The following is a 22,500-nucleotide window of genomic DNA, read 5'->3' as shown; positions in this document are numbered from 1 at the left end:
ATTAAAAATGGTCCAGGTCATTATAACTGTCCATAAAATGTTTTACAGATGGATTTTTTTTTTGCAGTTTATAGAATTAGGTTGGCTCTTAATGTGGGTAAGCATCATATTCCAGAGGCGGCTTGTTGATACTGAGAAAGAACTGAGAAAGTTGTGTCTCCAATTTTAGTTCTTGGTCTCATTGCACCAAAATGTATCCCATTGCTTTGATGTTTGCTTCTTCTGCTGTGAATTTGCCGTCAGCGCCGTTTCCACAACTAGTGGCGTTGTCAGGGTAACCTCCTGTACCGAATCCGATTCCTGAATCACAAGTGTAACAGTCATTTTCGTTGTTACCAAGAATTCCAAACCTTGCTTTAGGCCAATCATCGCCGGAGTCGCTTACAACATTGAAACCTTCCCTGTTACAATTGGTCTGTACGGAAGCCTGTGAACCAATCAGCGCCTTCCATGTATTACGACCCAGTGACGTGTTGTGGTATTTGCCGTCAGCAATCAATGAGTACAGAGAGCTGGCAGTCTTGTTGAAAGCAATGAACCTATTCTCATGGTCGAACTTCATTCCAAGACAAATCTTGGAGAACGGAGTGTTCCAGTAGGCCGGTAACTTGGTCTCATGTAAGTCAAACCCAGTCTTCCCTGCTTCAAGGTTGAATGATTCCTTGTTGCTCCAGAGTTTAGAATCGTAATGAAAAGTTTTCTACGTTTTAATAAAAAAAGAAAGATCTTATCAGACGTTTTACTATAAATGGAATCGTTGGAAATTAGCCTTACTGTATTAGGTGAACCTATCAAGCAAATCAAGATCCAAATTAATGGCGTCTAAACTATGCAAGGATACCACACCCCAGGTTTCAAGCTAGCAGGTGGAGGAATAACAGACAGTACAACGGAAGCGAGATATACCTTTGTGCCATTCATCTTTATGACCAGCGTCCATCCACCTCCACCGCATGCGCCAAGACTGGTCATGTGACAAAACACAGCAGTCTTCACAGAACCTATTTTGAGTAAGTAGGCGCTGTTTTGTTTAGACCTGAAAAAATAATTTATTAATATCATAACAGTGAAACTTGAACCGCAATGACCATAATTAGTATCTCTCAAAGGCTCCAGCTATGTAGAACGCCTCTCAGCTCATTGCCATGCGTCAAATGCAACTGAATTTAAATGGGACCCAGAATTCGTTTTGCAAAAAGTTGTTCGATATTTTCAATCACAGGGATTAACCAACACTCAGTTATAATTAGAGGGTTAATTAAGGTCTTAAGAATTATTTACATAAATCTTTGAGGACACCCTTTGATGCATCTCCAATTTTATCTTTAGGGGCACACAAGGAGCTAATCTGGGTCCATGGATGACGGCTATGAAGTAACCAACAAACAAGCATTTTTGAAACAATTCTTCTAGATGCTGGCCAGTCTATATCTGCTTCGGTTTTCCGGCAGAAACATCCCAATTTTCTCTTCTCAGCAAACGATTCCTTGTCAAAATGTTGATTTCAGACCACACTGAACCTACTTGGGGTGTGTGCTTTCGGGACCATATCTATACCTTATCTGGGGAGTGGGGGTGGGTGTTTTCAGCGGAAGGTGGGTGTTTTCAGCGGGCCGGCGTGGGGGAGGAGGGGGGTTGATGGCAGAGAATCGACAATTTTCAGCCGGCAGGAAAGTAGAATCGATGGCAAACACCCAGTTCCAATCTTAAGGTTACTTTAGTGAGGGATCAGTACCCTTACTGTAGCTGGATTTGATTTCCTGGCCAGTGAAATATTTGCAGGAGACAAGATGCTTGAAAAAACATTCTCATCCCCAGAGACGGCGCTCGTTTTGGTCAGCACCAAAAATCACGACCTCTGGTCTGAACCTGCTCAGAGTGATCGTTAAGTATTCTCAGCCAATCAAATTTGTCAGACTTGACTCTGAGGATGCGCAGAGTGACGGGAAGTCCATGAATCGCGGACTTCCGTTGCTGGACCTTCCAGAGGTCGCGATTCTTGGTGCTGACCAAAAGAAGCGCTGCCTCTGGGAACGACAATGTTGAAAAAACAGATCGTTCTAAGTGTCTAAATTGTATGGAATCAACTTGATAATGAATTGCAACTAAATTGTCTTTTTGCTATATTGTAACTACATTTTGTATTTGTTTTCTTTTCTTTTACTTTTTTTCATTACCTTAATGAACTGTTTCGAGGTTTTTCTCTAATAGCAGGGTAAAGGTTTTTCAAGCTCTCAAACGCATTGTTTGCGATACGATCGGGGTTTGGGCATGGGCTTGTGTATTAGTTTTCCTCATCGACTTGGTGAGAACAAATTACTTACAAGTTCTTGTCATAAATTTCCTTGCACGTAGAACTGTTCAAGTCTGTAAGATCTAAAAGAGACATGATATATTTGTCGTTTATTGTTTGGTAGTGACTTCACTCGGAGTTAAAAAAAAAAAAAAAAAACGTCAACTGCAAAAAATATCCGGACGTGTAAGTATTTACGCGTTTAATTATGAAATAAGGTGTGTAAATACATTAGGCTATTTCCGAGTTACCTTGTGGCTCTGTGTCAAAACAAGTTCTCGTGCAAAACCTTTGAATATGGGTTTGATTTGCATGAAAATGAACCTGTAAGGAGGAACACACTTTCATATGAATGGTTTCGCACGAAGAATTGTTTTGTCACAGAGGTAAAATTAACTTGGAAATGGCCCATTCAAACCGTAGAAATTTCCAATTCAGTACTTCACAATTTTCCTTTGGTAATAATATATTCATGGTTTTTTCTTTAATAGCTCACCCTGTTTGACTACGTTTGCAAATCGAGTTACCCGTTTTGCAAGGAGAAGCTTTGTTAATCAATAACTTGAAGTTCATAATTAGCAAGGTATCTGAGTAACAACGCCGCAGTCTGGAAAGAAACAAGTGGTGTTTTTTTATACAACGAGGAGAGTTAAAATTCCATATCAGGCTCGCATGATAATAACTGTTTGTTGCTACTTAAAAGAGAATAAATTAGAAAACTCTTCAATTCTACCATTCTACCTTCACATCTGTCTCCAGTCCAGGGTAGCTGACATGAACAGGAAAAGGTTTGTTTTTCGTTGTCAGGCAAACAAGAACCGCCATTGAGACAGCTGGTCATCAAACATCCCTGAATAAAATTGACATATTGTAAATATCCTGAGAAGGGCAAAAAACAGTAAATCAATGTATAGACTAAACTCTGAAGTAATTTTAAGTACTTGAAATGACGACGCAAGAGTTTATTCCTGAAGGTTAGAGAGAACCACATTACGCAATGAGAAAGTCTTTGACCTCCAGAAAACTAGAGCGAACGAACTACGAAAACATCATCGTTGCTCTCCCGACTGAGCTCCGCGCCCAGATGGGAACACGTCGTGGGTTATCGGCTGTTAAAGGGCCATTGTCATGATAAAGCGCAGGTGTGTTCTTGATTGACAGCAATCTTCTATAACCAATAGAAATCGAAATACTTAACTATCACGCGCGCCGTCACAAATTCGCCCCAGGTCAGCCTGGAGTTTTACGTGTGGCCTGCGTTGCAGGCGTAAACGGGGAAGGGGTACGTAGGGAGGCAAAAATTAAAACGCGAGGAAGAAGGGGCAGGAACGCCTGCTATAAGAACCGGATTTTTCGCACTACGCCCACCAACTTCGATGCAATCCGATTTCGTCAACTGTCAATTACTGTCAACAGGTTCACCAATCAGAAACTAGCGCGCACTAGGGGAGTTTTGATCATTTTGTTTTTGTTTACTTAAGGTGGAAATTCTGTCACTATAGCGCTATTTCAAATGCGACCGGTGATTTACAGGTTAGCAAAAAATTAGAAACTCCGGCAAAACTTCGAAGACGTCGTCGTACGTATGGGTGGGGCAGGCGGATTTTGAAGAAATGCAAGAAAACAAAAGAAGCCGCTTCTGGAGATGTCGCGCTAATGGATTTGATCTGTATGCAATTTGGAATCGGCGGGAATTTCATCTAAACACGAGTGTCTTCTCATCATGGATGGGCGATTTCCCTTTTACTATACGCCGGGTTCTTTCCCGATGAATTGTCAATACCTTCAACATCAGTCCTTGCCTGTTCCGAGCGTGAGTTTAGCCGCTACTCCAAGCAGTCCAGCTATAACAGTCGGCGAGAGCTCTGTCTGTTCTGATAGTCTGAGATCTCATGAAATGGCAGCAGCTACGATCAAGGGAAACACTGCTCAGTCGAAGAAGCAATATGATAAATGGTCCAATGACGCCGAACAGAAGACGCTGGTTAGCTTGTGGGCTAAACATCATGAGCGGCTAGAGAGCAAAGACTCACACGCAAAGTGTGGGACGAAATTACACGCGAGATGACTCGGAGATTCGGGACCATACGCTCAGACGACAAATCAACAAGAGGATGAAATATCTGATTGAAAGATACAAAAGCGCTAAGGACTGGAATAGTAAGCAAACTGGAGGTCATGGGAGGGACTCCACTTTCTAAGAGGAGATAGACTTAGTCCTTGGTTGCAGAGATGAGGTAATGCTACGTAATGAAGCAGAAGAGGGAGCAAGTTGAAGTTCTGCTGCCACCACGAGTGAGGCCAGTGATACCGTCGCAGCTGGACAAGAAAGAAGCCACGAAGGGCGAACGGAGTGAAAGAAACCGCGGAAAAGGGCAAGAAATGAAGAGCAGGATGACGAGGAAATAGAAGTGCTCAGGACATCTTTGACTGGAATCGAAAAACAAATAACAGACATGAACTCTTTTATGGAGAGATTCACCAAAGTACAGGAACAACAAACGCAAACGATGAGCGCAGTTGTCGGAGCCCTGACGAATTTCCTTCAGAAGGCTAACAATTAAATGACTCATGTTGTAAATTAGGATTGTACATCTCATGAACACGGAAAGGAAAATATTTAGTGTTACAGTTTTTCGATGAGAAAGAACTATATGAGAAAATGTGTCAGCAATCAGGTTCATTCTGTTTATTTTTTTATTTTTATTTTTAAGGTATGTTATAATTTTTATCTACAAAGAAATCATTTAAATGAAATAAATTTAATTTTAAGATGTGCAATCAAAAATGATGAATCATTGACACAACGACGTATACGAATGCAACCTAGATTTTAATAAACTTGAACCAAATTTATATTTGGATATTTATATGCCGTGTTAAAGAGAGTCTTTTTAGGATGTCACGCTGAAAAACAAGTCCGCAGTCCTGGAACGTACCATCGACAAGATCGTTCTTTTAGAGGCTCCTAGACTCCACTTCAATAGACTGTGAGCAGTCTCTCTTTTGCTCGGAAATCCGTGGGGAAGAACGCAATAAAGAAAGCAAATCAAGTGTGACTGTGAGCGTGACATGCGAGTGGCGAGCGGCGAAGATGCGAGCCGCTAGGAGCGCGGGTGGCTCGCGGCTTCGCATATCATGCTTGCAGGCTCACGACCCACTGCGTTCTTTGCGTTCTTCCCCACGGATTTTCGAGCAAAAGAGAGACTGCTCGCAGACTGCTATGTCCTCAACCGGCCAAGAAGTTTGCTTGTAACGTCAGAGAACAGTTGTTTCTTTATTGGCTTGATTGTGATGAACTATTTCGAATAGATTTAGTGACAATGTATTCCTCAATTTTTTCCGTTTGAATCACTCAACTACGTTTAAATGCTTTTAGTTCGCATTTAGGAGTTAGTATGTAGGATTCAAACGTGCGTGAAATTTCCCCTACGTGCGGTTGATTTAAAATTTAACTTGTCGATCATCATGTGATTTTTTGCGTATGATTGCATCGATTTTCAGATTAGTTCATCAGTTACCTTAGTCTACTGACCAGTTTACATCAATAGGACGAAATATCTGTAAGTTGTTTGTCTTTGTCTCTCTTCAGTTGGGGCGAAACGGCTTTGAGTTGGGTCCAAACGACTTGGGTAATTTAACATAATATCATATTTGAAAGATGCATGGATCCTGTTGCAATTTGTTTTTAAGTTTGGTTTAAAACGGCATGATGTTTTTGGCTATTTATCGTATCATGGCCTCTAAATCTTCACCTACTGCAGAATCTGCATTCATTTAGCTTTCAAATGGCGTATTTAACTTAAAAAACTGTGGAGATTTAATGGAGAAAAAATTTTTTACATGAGTCGATTAGCCGTGTGGAGTTGACAAAGAGATGAATGGTATTGCAATTCGACGGCAAGTACATGTAGAGTGAAATACGGTATGATTTTTTGGGCTGTTTTACGTGTCGTGCCTCTAAATCATTACGTAATGTGGAGTCTACATTCACCTAGCTTTCAATTGGCGTATTTTACTTAGAAATCTGTGGTGATGTAGCGGAGAAAAAGAACTATGTACATAAGTCGGTTGGTACTGCTGACTTGATCACGTTGCGACCCGACAGGCAGGAAACACGGCACGAGTTATAAGTTAATTTTGAAAAATTCAAACAGGTCTCAAAATAACTTACTTTTGGCAAATCTGCATTCCCTTAGCTACAAAATAACACATTACGTTAAAGATCAGCTTTGAAAACAAATAGTTTTACTTAGCCGATATGAAAAGGCAGTTTTACACATGCGCAGCTCGTGATACTGTCCCTTTAAAGCTCCCATTCGATTTGCGTTCATGAAATCTTCTCGCTCGCCCAAAGCACAGGGGACCCGAACACTGTATCAGCAATAACATAATCATTTACATTCATGTAAAATTACTTATCGGTGTTTCTGGGTCTGTTTGAGTCGTTTAGAAGGGATATGACTAGAAGCAAAGGTGGTTTGCATTTCAAATATCATCTTGTCTACCGCTTTGTAAAAGCGACGATCCGATTACGTTTACGATTACGATCCAGTTTTCACTATCTTAATTAACTATCTCTCATCGGGTGAGTTTACCCTGTCTTCATTAACTATTAACTCTCATCGGGGGAGAGATTCTCAGGTTTCATAAAATCCTCAAACCTTCAAGTCGACCGATGACTATGTGTGATTATGCAATGATAATGTATAACCCCTCAAAAGGCAGGAGTCAGTCGAGAAAGATTAGTTTACTACAAACGGGAAAATATTTCTGGTTAAACTCTCTGTTTTTTTTTGTTTTGTTTTGTTTTTTTCAGACTTAAACACTATAATCTGTCAATTTCCCTACGCCAAACCATCGCACTGTAAATAATAATGTTAAAATTTCAACCATGCACTTCCATAGGGGTTTCATCCTTAAGCCAGGAAATATAGCTATCTGTCATAAAAAAAATACACTCAATTTTACATATTTGTAAAAAAAAACCCTCATCTTTTCATCTTCGTCAACAGCATTTTATTGAACTATTTTCTGGGAGATTTAAACACCTGCTGCCTCAAGGGTGGTTCTTGTCTGCCCGGCGACGAAAACCAAACAGTTAAATGTTAATTTTCGTAAACATTTTTTCCCTAATTTTCGCATTATTGTGCGAAAGAGATAATGACAGAAATTTAGCAAACCCACGCAAAAATAAAGTACATTTTGGAGTCGATGACGCCGGTGACATTAACTTTTTAGTAGTTCTCTCTGGCTGAAAAGAAGGCTTGCCAAGGAATTTGGCGAAAGTAGCAATGACATTGTAATTCCGAGTTTATTCATTAATTCCTTCATTCCTTCCCTCCTTAGTTACTTACTCTTTCCCTTCATGAGATCAAGTGTGAAAGTAACACCTTGCTCATCAACGCACTCTGTATTGCCGTTGGGGATATTTTATAAGCTTTAATCTGTTTGTAGCCGTTGTTATAGACCTTTGCTAGGTCACGTGATTTTCAAAAAAGAAATTCGCCAGAGTTTTAATAATTTGTGTTATTAAATTCTCAACCTCGGATACTGCAATTCTAGCTTTCTGATTGGTTCACTGGACCTCGGTTACCAGCTATTATACCTGCATTTGACCTTATATGGAAATGAATGCGGTAAATGTCGCTCGGCATAAACCTTTTCGCGGGAAGCCAAGTTTCGTCGACAAAAAAGTGGATGAAAAAAAGCAGACTCGGTGAGCTATGTACAGAAGAAATACAGGAAATTATGGAAAATGCCGTCCCGGTAAAAGCAAAAAAAGCCACAAAGTTCAAGATTAGATTATTTTACGGTAAGTATACGTTAAGTTTCCTTTAAAAGTTGCAAAATTAGAATATGACCGTCGAGATTTTACGCATTCATGAAGATTATGTCACAAAAACAACGTTTACCTTAACAGAATGGCTTGCTGGTCCTGGTGGTACTAAATTTCGAAACCGATCTAAGAAATGTCAAAGGAAGAACTGGATGTTTGTTTGAGGTGTTTTTACACGTCTGCGAGGACGAAAGATGGCACGTATTGCGAAATCCATTAGAGCCGCCACTGATCATTTCCTTCGCACGCCACCGCACAATAAACCGTTTTCCATTATCTCTGAACAGGCAAATAAATTATTAGAGCATGTGTAAAGAGCCTCAGGAAAACAGGCATCATTGCCGGCGTAGTCCATAAGAAGCCAATTTCCAATGAGCGGATGAGGAAACTGTTCGACTTAGCGAGCTCGGATCAGCCGAGAGCAAAACTTCCGCACAACTACAGAGGAAGACCCGAGTTTTATCTCGGTCTCTTTTTTAACCAAAGAGAACGGAAGAATGAACGACACCTGGCGCCAACAATTCTGTCCATGCGAAAAACACCTCAAGGAGTTGAGTGTTTTGAGCTGAACTGAAATAAGCCCGGTTTTTTACCAGCCACGAAAAACCATCAGGGTGGCCTCGGAGATTCTGAAGCTCGAAGATGAATCTGACGCTAAGATAATTTCTGTCCCTGACTCTGAATCTGGCCAACAACATACAGCTCGAAATGCCAAGGCTTTCAAGGCAAGGGAATCCTGAAAGCGGTCTTGTCGAGAATAATTTTGGTACAACGTCTGTATCACATGGCGATCAAAGTTTTCCGCAGCATTATTACAACGGCAATATGTGCAAGTGCACAATTATTCGGCTCCTCTCCATGACTCGAACTTGATGGCTTTTCAAACTTTCTGACCAAGGCTATATCTCCTTAATTTGATAGACGTTCCTTGAATTCTACTTAATTGTAATTTCATTCAGCAAATTCGCTTGCTTCGCTTTCAAATTTTTCATTCAACTAGTTTTACAACCGAGGCGCATGTCATGTGATTTCCCACTTGTTGTTGTTTTTGCCACATCGACTTCCGGTCGCTTTGCTAAATTAAAATCCAATGAAATTAAGCTATAATTTCCAAGGATACAAACGCACCGAATTTAATAAAACAATTATTCCATTCGCGCTTGTTGGATATGAGATTGGTTATAGCCAACTCGGCCCTACGGGCCTCGTTGGCTATTTACCACCTCATATCCAACGCGCGCTCATGGAATAATTGTTAAATATGTGATAAGTAGACCCTCACGTGAATAACATTTATTTTATAAAACTGTGTTAAATTTTCATGAACCATTAACGGCCCACATTTGGCCCACGAAATAAATACACCAAAGTAAACTGCATTGTAATTTTAAAAAATGAAAAAAAGAAGTAGTTTTTGAACCTGCGTCCACAGCGTTTTGATTCTATTTTGTTAATTTTATTCAGTGATGTTTGATGACCAGCTGCTACAATGCATGGTGGTTAATGTTTAACTGACAGAGAAAAACAAACCTTTTTTTCTTGTTAGACGCTTTGGATTCGTTTATAATGCACAATTTTTGGAACAAGGGACTGAACTTGTCAAGCAAAAGTTGATCGCACTTTTCGTCAAGTTCATGGTTACTGTTTTGGTCGAGGAAATTTCCTCAGAGAAGACTTGCTGTAGGTTAACTTGTCCAAATAAAACAACATCAAACTTTCGGATGCAGAGAACCTTGCAATGAATAATAAATAAGTTTAGAAATGCATGCACATTAATGGTCGCCAGTCTTGGTGTTAATCAAGCCCGCACTGTTTTCTCAGTTATATCATCATTATGTCCTTTCTAGAAGAAAAGCTCTCTTGGTTAAAATTATATTAGCTAATAAATACAACTTTGCCAGTCTGTCATACTGAGTGTGCTAGCCTTGCAATGAATTTGGTGCAATTTAACTTGTTAAATTTGCCTCAAACTATAGTTAAACATCGAGCACCTCCTTGAAGAAAGAAAGATTCGGCAATTATATCGATAGAACATTTTGGTTTTCGTCACCCCTCCTTCAGGACTATACAGTAGAAACTGAACTTTATCTGCTGTTGTGTTAAGCAGGTGTCAGGAATCACGACTACATTTGAATGCGACAATTTTCATACGTTTGAGATTCCATGCAATCGCACGAAAAATACCTCAAACATCTCAGAAAACATTACGAAAATAAAAAAGCTGAGAATGGCAAAGAGAAGGTTGATAATAACGAAATATGTGCGATATAAGATGGCCAGACACTTGTCTATTTTGCTTTATTTAACTTATGACAAAGAAAACATGATCACTCTATTTTAAATACCGTTCAACGAAATGGGCTGCTCTAAGTGATAACGAAAATATATCTGTGTGTAAATTTTGGGGTTATTTAAGCCAAACGAATCTGGGTGTACAAATTCCGGTCCTTCCGCCTGACACCAGGCCGAGCTGTGACAAACAAAGACTTCTGGACTACAGCTAGCACTTACAAAGTCAGGTATTTATAAAGTGAATTTGAATTTGAATTTGAATTTAAACGTAAATATACCTTGAGCAGAATGGAGAAAGTAACTCCCTGCTGATCGTGAAAGTTGGTGTTTTCTTTGATGAGGGAAATGTCGTGCTTGTTCAGTTCACAAGTGCCTTTGCTGTCCTTCTTGGATGACATCTTGTAGTTTGTAGAAGTACACCAAGCGTTTCTCATACATTGTTGGCCGCACGATAACAAACTGGGAGAATCAAACCGTTTGACAACGTATCCCTTAAGCTGCTTATTTTCCCGCGTTGTGAAGTATGATGAACGAGAAAAGGTAGCTGCTTCTTCGGCAGAGAAAACGAAATGAGCTTGAAACAGGAAAAATATTAAAACTTTTTCATCTGCCATTGCTGATCGGACTCGTAAGAAACTGCTAGCTTTTAATGAAATGTTGATCCCTTTTATCTAATGGTGACGTTACTTTACTTGAACCCGCATTGTTTATACATGTGCGATAACATGATTGGCTAATTTCATTCGGTGATTATTAGATCGAGGCGTGCGTTGGTGAAGCACTACAGCTGTTGTTTCATATGTATTCCGTAAATTCTTACCAGTCTCCCTTCCAGCTGCACTGCTTTTACGATGCGTTAGATTTGTTTCAGCTGTGACAACCATTTCAAGTTTTTAATTTCCAAACTTTGAAAGCAAACTGCAATTCAAAGCCAAACTGACTAAATTGGGCCCACTACGAATTGCAGTTGAAAGCTAGACACTTGTTTTAGTATCAGGGAACGTCTGGGATAGTGGGCGTTTATAAGAGTGGGCCCTAATTGTAAAAGGGGCGCATCCTTAAGAGAATACTTCACACTGAGGGCAATTAATAAAGAGGGAGGAGCTTATTGGGAAAAGGGTTATAATTCTAATCATTGAGGGAAGTATGCATCTAGTAACATCTACATCCACATTTATTGAGTCAGCAGAAACTATGTACAGTTATAACGCAAACTTTAACATAAGAACTAGTACTGGTCAAAATGTCGAATGTAATAGAAAACTACACATAAAAATATGTAAGTAAAATAATAATAATAGTAATAATAATAATAATAATAATTCGAATCAACCAATTTTTTGAAACGGATTTTACTATAAAAATTAACGTTAAGAAACAACGACGTTTCGACCGTTCGACGGTCATTTTCAAAATGAAAGTAAAATTTTTGTATGCGCTCAAATATAACTAACCGAATTCGCAAAAACATGCCTGCATTGACTCAAAGACAATCCCAGCGGCCAGAAGTCCTCTGACCACCCCCCTGTCTAGGAGATTGGCCCCTCACGCATGCACGTGGCATGGACCACTCCAGCAGGGTGCCATGTCAACAGAGAAGCCTCAAACAAGGCCAAACAACTGAGTAAAATACCCAGAAACACAGTCAATATCAAGCTTATTTAACACTGAAAACACAAATTCTAGCTAGTTAGGGGTGTCAGTAAAAGACACCCTCCCCTCCCCCCTGCTTTTGACAGCTGGCCCCCAGCAAGCCACCAGCATGGATCGAGTCACTTTGTTTGTTCAGTTTTGGTTTAAGTTTACGAATAAAACACACTTCAAAAATCAAACAGTCGAGGTTACTCTGACATTTTTTGAAAATCTCGAAATTGTTATTAATGGTCTCTGGATCCTTTCCGTGCTGATCCTTTACGTGGTTGCCGATTGTTGATCGCTTGTGTTCCTCCACACGTTGAGGTAGGTGTCGACTCGTGAAGCCGACATAGTCTGCATCACACAGACCACACTTGTAATAATAAACAAATTTTTTGTTGATTCACAATTGGAGATTTATGTTTTTTTTGAATTGTCCTTTGATCTTCTGACTTGTGTAAATAGGCTGGAAAACGGCATCAATCTTTCGACTGAGATCACCGAGTTGGTGTCTTACCGCATTTGCCGATTTCTGGTCTTTGAACGGTAAGACAATTCTGACGGGAGCATCTCGTTCATCGGATAATTAGAACGCACATTCTCAGTAACTTTCATTTCAATAAAATGTCTGATGGTGTTCTCTACGAGGGTTTCAGGATAATGCAGGCGAGCAAAAGCAATTTTATGACTTTCACATTCTCGACGGAAGAACTGCCAATTCGAGGAGAGTTTGAACGCACGGTTTAACATTGTCTTTGAAGATTGATATATTAACTACGCCGTGATTGGCTCATTTCAGTCCGCGTAATTTCAGGTAATGGCGAATTTTGGGCCTCACTGCCGCGTGAGTTCAAGAAACGTATACCAAAAAGGATTTTTATACACAAACTAAAACAGTTTTACTTAATCTTTTTAATCTTAATTAGTAGTAGTATTTTTTAATCTTAGTTCTAGTTTTATAGCTTGGTTGTAGTCAAAAATTTTTACCTTTTATTACTATTATGTATTTTCGACATTTAAGATATATTTTATAATTGCACTTTTTAGAGGACCCTCCTGAAAACCACCTGTAGGTGATTGGAGGCTTCCTCTTAAAATATTAATTTAATATATAGATTTAGGCTAGCCTAAAGTGTAGCTCCTGGGCCGGGTTGTTCAGAGCCCGATTAAGCTAACCCAGGATAAGGTAGAATTTTGATTTGAGTTTTGTAACTTTGTGGTGAGGTTTTCTGTATATTGGCGTTCTGTTTTGAGTGTTAACACAAAACAAAAGCAGTGAAAACGGTTAACTTTTAGTCCTAGGTTAGCGTCAACCGCCTTCCAAACAACCTGGCCCTGTTTTCAACAAGTTAGCCTGACATGAGCCCGCGATCCAATCGAAAAACAGCCCTTGGTCAGCGGTTAACTTCCAAAAAACACGTGACCACGATGAGCTCTAAACTAGAGCCCGCGATATGGTTACGTGATGCTGGTCAGCAGATACCTTGTTTTGACAGATGTCAGTTGGTCATAACATGTATGTCTAATGCAGGAGGGAGAGGTCAACTTCGCTTGCGTAGCCATGCGATTGCGCGCCCGATGATCTTGGCCATTATGACGTCACTCGTGAGCCGGCCAGTGAAGTTTCGGTGGCCGCTAAAATAATGACACCAGAAAAGTTTTTCATCCGATGATTGCTCAAAGAATTTGAAAGAAAGCGATCAACAGAGCACAGGAATAAGATAACCTGTTAATACTGTGTTTAAAAATACTTTGGTTTTCAAAAACTAGATGTCAAAAGGCTCAAAAACACGCAAAATTTCGAGATCGCTCAATTGTAAACTTGATTTAATAGTGAAACTTTGTGCTCGTTTCATGGGCGATATCTGGAAAACCTAACAATGAACAACACAAACACAAAAATATGATCTTGATATGGTTCAAAACGTTTGAATGGTGATGAAAACGAATCATTTAAAATATGCATAAAAATGATCAGTGGGTTTAAATCCATTATTTTGTAGACGACAGCATGGAGGTGTTGGATTAGTTTTTCATTACATCAGACTTCCGGTTTTCTAGTTACAAGACCCCGTTGCATCTTGGGTCCATGTGCTTTTCGTGATCCGCCATCTTGTTCACTTCTTGAGTTGTATGTCTTGTATGCGGAATAAATCCTTGCTTTGAAGCCTAAATATTACATGGTGGCGGCGGTAGCTGGAAACCCTCAACGCTAAACAATGCCAGGAGGCGACGAATCTAGTCCATCAGCGTCGGAGACGATTAATCAGGCCCAAACGACCACACAAATTCCTCTTCCCGGAAAGTTCGAAGAGGCAAACAGCCCACAAGCAGCAGACGCATGACCAAAGTGGCTTCGCCGATTCGACAGGTACAGAGTAGCGTCAGGGCTCAACAATAAACCACAAACGGAGTAGGTCAGTACTCTCCTTTATGCAATGGGTGACAGTGCCGACGATATTCTTCAAACGCTTCAATTAGACGAAGGAACTGTCTCCTACGAGGAGATCAAGAAATCATTAAACGACCATTTTGCTGAACGGCGAAACGTAATCGTGGAGAGAGCGCGTTTTAACAAAAGGTCCCAAACAGCGGGAGAATCGGTCGACACATTCATCCAGGATCTATACAGATTAGCAGATAATTGTGACTATGGTGTGTTAAAGGATAGCTTAATTCGAGACCGAATTGTAGTGGGGGTACTTGATGATTCACTTTCCGATCGACTTCAATCAAAAGCTTCTCTTACACTCGCACAAGCCGTTCAAATGAGTCGTCAGGCAGAATCTAGAGCACAAACCCGTGATCTTGTCCGTGGGGACAACAAACCAGCTTCAGTTGAATCTATTAACTCAGGAAAGTCTGGAAATAAAAAACTTCCGAACAAAGAAACTCCCAAACATGCCCAAAGTTGTGGATGGTGTGGCCGCGAAAGACACCAGCGCCAAGTTTGCCCGGCTAAAGACGCTACCTGTAACAAATGTAAAAAAAAGGGACACTTTCAAAATGTTTGTCGCAGCCCTGCCTCCCCAACAAAGAAAGTATACGAACTCGAAGATGAGGAAGAGCAGGAAGAGGGAGATGAGGTTCTATTTCTTGGAGAAGTTCAAACCACAAGGGGGGGTTGGACCGCCCAACTCGGGATTAATGGCCACAGTACTCGCTTCAAGCTGGATACCGGTGCCGCAGTCACAATCATTGGTGCACATACCTCGTGGCTGAAAGATCAGAAGTTTGCCAAACCGAAACAAACCTTACGAGGCCCTGGAAATATTCAAATCTCAGTCATTGGCATGTTTCAAGCTAACCTCTCATACCGCCAGAGAAAAGTTACTGAACCAGTCTATGTCATACCAGACCAGACATGCCCACTGCTAAGCAGAAAAGCCTATGTTGCATTGGGGCTAATCACTCGTACAGATGACGAGATTGGTGAAGTCACTCCACAAAATGCTGATTTCAAAACCGAATTCCCCTCACTGTTCAGTGGCCTGGGAAAGGTGAAGACTGAAGTCCACATAACGCTGCAACCTGACGCAAAGCCACATTGCGTTTACACGCCAAGGAAAATCCCTTATCCGCTATTGCCAAAGGTCAAACAATAATTAGACTGTATGCTTCAACAGGGAGTTATCTCACCAGTAACAGTCCCAACTACTTGGTGCTCTGCTCTCGTCCCAGTCCCCAAACCTAATGGCAATGTCCGACTCTGTGTAGATCTAACCCAGTTAAACAAGGCGGTCCAGCGAGAAATCTATCCAATGCCATCAGTCGATGAGAGTCTTGCCAAGCTGGGAAAAAGTCGCTTCTTCACCAAACTCGATGCAAATAGTGGGTTTTGGCAGCTTCCCCTTGATGAAGAGTCAAAACTGCTGACTACATTTGTAACACCATTTGGCCGCTACTGCTTCAACCGCCTTCCGTTCGGCATAAGCTCTGCGCCAGAGATTTTCCAGCGTACAATGTCCGAAATCCTTAAAGATGTAGAGGGCGTAATTTGCCAAATGGATGACATTCTAGTCCATGGAGCTGATCAAGAAGAACACGACAGACGTGTCAGAGCTACACTGCATTGTCTACAAGAGGCTGGCATAACCCTCAACATTGAGAAATGCCAGTTTTTCAAGACCTCTGTGAAATTCCTAGGCTCCATTATTGACGAACAGGGAATACATGCAGACCCAATGAAGACGAAAGCCATATCAGAATTTCCACCTCCCCAAAGTGTGAAGGACCTGCAACGCTTTATGGGGATGGTGAACCATTTGGGGAAATTCATTCCCCGACTAGCCGAGATGAGCGAACCCCTGCGTCAGTTGTTATGCAAAGACACCACATGGCTGTGGACAGACCCCCAGCAGAGAGCCTTCGAACAGATTAAAACGGCCCTCACATCAGCTGACGTTTTAGCATGTTATGACCCAAGTCGACCAACCATCATCGCAGCTGATGCCTCCTTAAACGGCATTGGTGCAGTCCTCCTCCAGGTACAAGACGACGGGAATCGTAGATCCATCAGCTATGCATCACGATCACTCAGTGATGCTGAGAAACGCTATGCTGTCATAGAGAAAGAAGCACTAGCAGGAGTTTGGGCATGTGAGAAGTTTAGTGAATATGTTGTGGGCATGAATTTTGTCCTAGAAACTGACCACAAACCCCTTCAAACCCTCTTCAACACCACTGAGCTTTCCAAGACAGCACCGCGTATCCAGCGGTTTCGCCTTAGGTTAATGAGATTCAGCGTCACTGTCCAATATGTGCCTGGGAAACACCAGCTAACAGCTGACGCACTCTCCCGTGCACCTACAGAAAGTCCCAGCGAAAGAGACGAGCAGTTTGTAGACGAGTTACAGAGCTTTGCAGCCCAGACAGTGTTCACATTCCCAGCGACTACGCAGCGCTTGTCACAGATACGAGAGGCACAGATCGCTGACGAAGAATGCGCTCAAATCAGGAACTATTGCAGTCAAGGATGGCCAGCATACATGCCTCACTAACCCTTACTACGTCCCTACTGGGAAAACAGGGCCCATTTCAGCATTGTTGATGACTTGCTTCTCTGTGACGAGCGCATAGTGATTCCCAGGTCCATGAGACTGGAGATACTTGGCTGCATTCATGCTGGTCACCTTGGTATAACCAAGTGCCGAGCTAGAGCTCGAACCTCTGTATGGTGGCCAGGGCCCTCTACGCAGATTGAAAACATGGTGGCAAATTGTAGCACCTGTGCCAAAGATCGCCCTGAGCTCGAAGAACCACTCATGTCAACCTCCTTCCCTTCACGTCCATGGGAAAGGCTAGCTGCCGACCTCTTTGAACTCAAAGGAAAGGTCTACTTGATTGTCGTTGATTACTATTCAAGATGGTTTGAGATCAAGAAACTGAATGACCAATCATCTGCCAGAGTCAGTTTAATCCTGAAAGAACTATTTTCCACACATGGCATACCTGGCATCATTGTATCAGATAATGGCCCACAATTCAGCTCTGATGCCTTTCGGCTGTTTGCCACTGAGTACGATTTTGTTCATGTGACAAGCTCACCTAAATACCCAAGAGCCAATGGGGAAGTTGAAAGGGCAGTCCGTACTGTCAAAGCACTGCTCTGCAAGAATGAAGACCCGTATCCAGCCCTCCTTGCTTACCGATCTACACCTTTGCAAAATGGGTTTTCACCCAGCGAGTTACTAATGGGGCGCCGTCTGCGAACCAAGGTTCCTGCCATGCCCAGTGTCCTCAAACCAAATGTGCAAGATACCGACAGGCAAAGAGTGCAACTGAGAGAGGACGAATACAGGTCAAAGCAACAGATTTATCATGACAAACGACACCAAGCCCGTGCCCTCCCTCCACTCACCACTGGCGAGCAAGTTTGGGTGCGCGACCAGAACCGGGAAGGTCAGATCATTGGAGCAACCAAGCTACCGAGATCCTATTTGGTGAAGACCGACATGAGCACATTGCGACGTAATCGGTCTGCTCTAGTTCCAACCAGTTCGAAGCCAGCCTTTCCCTCTGATGGCCTAACTGTGGCACCTCGCGATCACGCACTGCCCGTGGACCAAACACCTCCAAAGGTTTCTACCCATGTGCGAGAGAATCTACCGGCTGAACCTTCAACACCTGCCGGATCCACAGCAGCTGTGTCAACCCAAGAAGGCCATCCGAACACTGGGAACTCTCTTATGGAGCGTGTTACACGCTCAGGACGAGTAGTAAAACCGCCACAACGGCTAGATCTGTGAACATTTAACAAAGCGAACTTGCCTTGAACATTGTTACATTATTGTTGAGTTTACCGAACTGTGTGCACAGAGTTAGCACTCAAACTTTGGGGGGAGATGTTGGATTAGTTGTTCATTGCATCAGACTTCCGGTTTTCTAGTTATAAGACCCCGTTGCATCTTGGGTCCATGTGCTTTTCTTGATCCGCCATCTTGTTCACTTCTTGAGTTGTATGTCTTGTATGCGGAATAAATCCTTGCTTTGAAGCCTAAATATTACAGGAGGACCTGCTGATCAGTAATCGAAAACCTCGAAATATGAGAAAGTATTAGATGGAAAATGCTCCCTTACAAAGAAGTTTAAGCTATCAAGTCATAAGCTGGGTTGGAAAGTAAATAATGCACCAAGGAATTATTTTCTGCGCTAAATTATCCGCAAAACCGTCGAAGATAACATTTTCTTCTGCGAGGCCAACCAACTGACGCAAGCTTCCGAGAAGACGTGTGGATATTTTAGATGGTAAAATGATACAAAATCATTGTATGGGAGACCTAGATGAAACGGATGATATTCAGAATAACATGGACGAGACCTTAACAGAAAGGTGCTTCATTTCATGTGAAAATGTTCGTCAAATATGAGATCAATGCAGGATCTGTTTCCTCGGGCGTCCGCATGCAATGCAAAGCTGTTTTTTGTCTCGCAGCTTCTTCTGAACTTCTGACAAGAAAGGCATCCTAAACTGTTGCTTTGGGTTCTAATTTTTTTGTTAATTTCTCAGTGAGTTCACTTAAACCTGTATAGACTGTAAAAGAAAACTGTGTAGGATGTTACATGGAAAGAACTAAAAAATAGAGAATCTGGTTCCAAGCAGCAACTGAATTGAAGAGGAAAGAAAATATGAACTGGGACACTTCTTATGCTAAGCCATTGGCAATAAGAGTTAACTTATCCAGGAGAAACCTGTTGAGCCAAAATGACTTATCGCCAAAACAAAGAGTTCAGTATACTAAGGAAGGTTATGACAAAGGTGATCTCTTATTGTAACCAAACCGTTTGTTTTCTAATAGTATCTGTCTTGAGACACCGTGAAAGCTTTACTGCTTCTAAGTTTGAAATGATAATCAATTCTTTTCTTTATACTTTATGCTTTTAATTTTCATCACAGTAAATCGTATTTAAATAAAGATAGCTTCGACAATTATTTTACATTAAGTTTAAACTGACCTACAAAGAAATATTGTGGAGAAGAGTGTCACAGAGGTTGTACATTTGTAAACATGAACCCCAAGCCTGATTTCTCCCCAGCTCCATCCATCCCAGGTTCCCTGTTGCTTTTTGCATTGATGACTTTATTTTTGGCTTCAAGAGAATGCATCATGCAAGTGATAAGCATACATTTTCCACAAATAACAAAAAAAACACACAAGATTGGGTTTTAAATGTTTAATTGACAGTACATTGACAATAAATAGATAGCTTTACATGGTCAGAAAACGGGCCTGCTTGGATGGTCTTGCAAAGGTAGTGGAGGATGGTCACCTACGATCAAATAAGACTCCTCTTAATATTCACCAGTTGAAAATTGGAGTAAATGTTGATGTTGACCTCCCTTCCCTCTTTGGTTTTTATTTCACCCCTAACTCTTTTCAACACAAAATGTAAACTAAAAGATAAATTCCCTAATGAGATCTAGCACCAGGAACTCAATATGTATTTACCATTAAAAAGCTAATTCTCACAATTAAATGATCCAAATCCATCCACCTTTTAAGTCCCGTCCAAGCAGATACAATGCGGTAATGTACATGGAACTAATATCATAATTTATAAAACATTATATAGCTCATTTCCAGTATCAATGTATTGAATTGAGGTCTTCAGATTTTCACATAAAGAATTTTTTCAGTACCCTCACCTGCACAAAGGAAAATAAAATTTCTGAAGCATGTCAAGCAAACTACAACAAACACTCTGCATAAAGCATTTTTGGATCCTGACATAAACAAAAGTTACAATATTGTTTAGGAATTAAAATAAATCAAACTTCAAATTCCTAAATTGTTGATCCAGTTGTGACAATTTTGTAAACATCATAAGATCAGCAACAGGAACTCAAGGTGACCAGAGTTTGGAACTCAAGTTTTGTTATATAAACATACATGATTACAGCTGACAGTGAGGCCCCTTATTTGGTCATAGGTGACAAAGAAAGCCCTCCCCCCAGTGACCCTAGATGAGCTAAGTTTCACACCATTTTGTTGAGAAAGCGAAACACAAGTCACCCTTAGCAACATAACCAGGGTAACACTGGTAGGCCTCATAACCTTTCTTCGTCAAAATACGGGCCTACCTGGGGCAACTCATGGTATGAAGAAATCAAAATTAACTCACAAAACCCCACAGTGATCAAATGACTGAAAGGAAGCCAAAGGAAGAAGGATAACTGAGCATTAGAATATGAAAAAAGGCTTAAGTAATCCTGGAGGGACAACTTCATTTCATATAAACACTTGATAAAGTTGCCTCAGAAGGGTCTGATAGTGTCGTCTCCAGTACCCAAGACCATATAAATGAGGCCTTGTACTCTCTCCTCCGTAGAGGCTCTCTAAGGGAAATTGAATATACTCTGAACTACCAGCCTAAGGTCAAAGCAGCACAAGAGAGGCCTATGCAGAGGAGAGAGGGCCTTGTATGTCATTACGTTTAAAGAAAAGTCTTACAAGACTAGACTGCAAACCATAGGTAAAATGTAGACTGCAGGCTTTTTAAGAATATCATATTCCCATTTTCATTTATAGAGAGATCGAGCTAACCATACACTAGCTAATCTGAGCTGTATACTTCAGGCTAACAGGAGAACTAAACTCTCTATAAAGGAAATGGGAATACAATATTCTAAAAAAGTCTGCAGTCTTCATTTTTATCCTATGTCTGCATTTTTCCTATCCTATGTCTTATTTAAATAATTAAACTCAAGTTCTTGTTTGTGAAAATTCTCATTTCCGTCATTGTGGATAATATTTCTGTTTGCTAGGCCTGTTGCAGAAAACGTGGAAAGGTTTTAGTTTTCTGAAAGAATACTCCGAGCTCGAGATCGCAGATATTTCATACTCAAATGGACTGATCATTTTTACTACTCATTCTTCAAAATCATCTTCAACTACAATGTTTTCCTATACATATAAACTATTCTGTGACCAAGTTACACGTTTCTTTAGGCTACCGATCACGTAAAAAACGCAATTTTACAGGGTGAACAGTCAAAATTTTGTCCCACATATTTCCACCGCAGAGCGATGACAGTAACACTTTAAATGCACTTTATGCGAGATTTTTCGGTTATAATTAAAATCTACTTACCTCACAAGAAAGAAAAATGATAGTTACTCCTTGAGATCCAAATACAATACCATTTGAATCTGGAATGATCGGAGAAATCTGCCTCAAAAAGTTGTAGCAGCGAGAGGCGACGACGCCATTTTCGAAAATTTTGTGCATTTGCCCCCTTCTTTCGCCTTGACGTCATAATGGCCATGATCATAGGGTCAGCCAAATCTGACGTGTTCACCTCTCCCTCCTGGGCTAATGTCAAAGAAGGACACGGTAAACCAAGTATGCATGTTCCTGTCAACCTATTATTTGAAGTATGGCCGCCATGTTGCGCGACTCCGTCGTCGTCGTCGCCGTCGTACGTACGCGCCCACAAGCAATACCGCTAGCCATGATAACCACGAGAAAATCCATTCACGGGTTTCCTTTTCTTTCCTATATGGGTATGGAGCTCCGCTATTATTGTTATAAATATTATTAATATATAGATTTAGGCCAGCCTAAAAGCGTAGCTCCTGGGTCGGGTTGTTCAAAGCCCGATTAAGCTAACCCAGAAAAAGGTAGAATTTTGATTTGAGTTTTGTAACTTTGCGGTGAGGTTTTCTGTATATTTTTTGGCCTTCTGTTTTGAGTTCTAATAATCACCCTATACACAAAACAAAACAGCAAAAAACATTTGTATAGAAGAAAGTTATAATTTTGTTAACTTTTAATCCTGGGTCAGCGTTAACAGGCTTCCGAATAATCCTGCCCTGTTTCCAACAAGTTAACCTAATATGAGCCCGCGATCCAATCGATAACCAGCACTTATTCAGCGGTCAACTTCAAAAAAACACGTGACCTCGAGGAGCTGTAAACTTGAGCCCGCAATATGGTCACG

The 22,500-nt window shown here is 41.0% G+C and overlaps 2 protein-coding genes and 1 long non-coding RNA gene across 3 annotated transcripts in view; 1 reads left to right on the top strand and 2 right to left on the bottom strand.

Moving 5' to 3' along the window:
* Window positions 1–11,078, bottom strand: part of LOC149109103 (uncharacterized) — an 11,763-nt gene extending 685 nt beyond the window's left edge. Inside the window, exons 1-5 of the mRNA XM_089294844.1 lie at window positions 10,703–11,078; window positions 3,035–3,143; window positions 2,325–2,367; window positions 907–1,036; window positions 1–700 (exon numbers count right to left, since the gene is read on the bottom strand). The exon at window positions 1–700 is cut by the window's left edge and continues 685 nt beyond it. Coding sequence (XP_089150970.1) covers window positions 179–700; window positions 907–1,036; window positions 2,325–2,367; window positions 3,035–3,143; window positions 10,703–11,038 — 1,140 coding nt within the window. The 5' untranslated portion in view covers window positions 11,039–11,078 and the 3' untranslated portion in view covers window positions 1–178. The remainder of the gene's footprint in view (window positions 701–906; window positions 1,037–2,324; window positions 2,368–3,034; window positions 3,144–10,702) is intronic.
* A 3,056-nt stretch (window positions 11,079–14,134) lies between these two features.
* Window positions 14,135–15,664, top strand: LOC149109102 (uncharacterized). The gene has a single exon (XM_089293065.1). It carries the CDS (start codon window positions 14,498–14,500, stop codon window positions 15,662–15,664), a length of 1,167 nt encoding a protein of 388 aa, XP_089149191.1. The 5' UTR covers window positions 14,135–14,497.
* Window positions 15,665–19,718: 4,054 nt separating this feature from the next.
* LOC149109101 (uncharacterized) lies at window positions 19,719–22,045 on the bottom strand. Its single transcript, XR_016208863.1, has 2 exons — window positions 21,651–22,045; window positions 19,719–20,283 (listed from the first exon to the last, which is right to left on the bottom strand). It is a non-coding gene; the product is annotated as an uncharacterized LOC149109101 (long non-coding RNA).
* Between the last annotated feature and the right edge of the window lie 455 nt (window positions 22,046–22,500).

The sequence above is a fragment of the Orbicella faveolata genome, unplaced genomic scaffold (assembly GCF_042242905.1).
Source record: "Orbicella faveolata isolate gen_17 unplaced genomic scaffold, um_ofav_v1 contig_25, whole genome shotgun sequence".
In the NCBI taxonomy this organism is placed as follows: Eukaryota; Metazoa; Cnidaria; class Anthozoa; order Scleractinia; family Merulinidae; genus Orbicella; species Orbicella faveolata.
The sequence above is the reverse complement of the archived record's forward strand: the minus strand, read 5'-3'. Positions and strand labels throughout refer to the sequence as shown.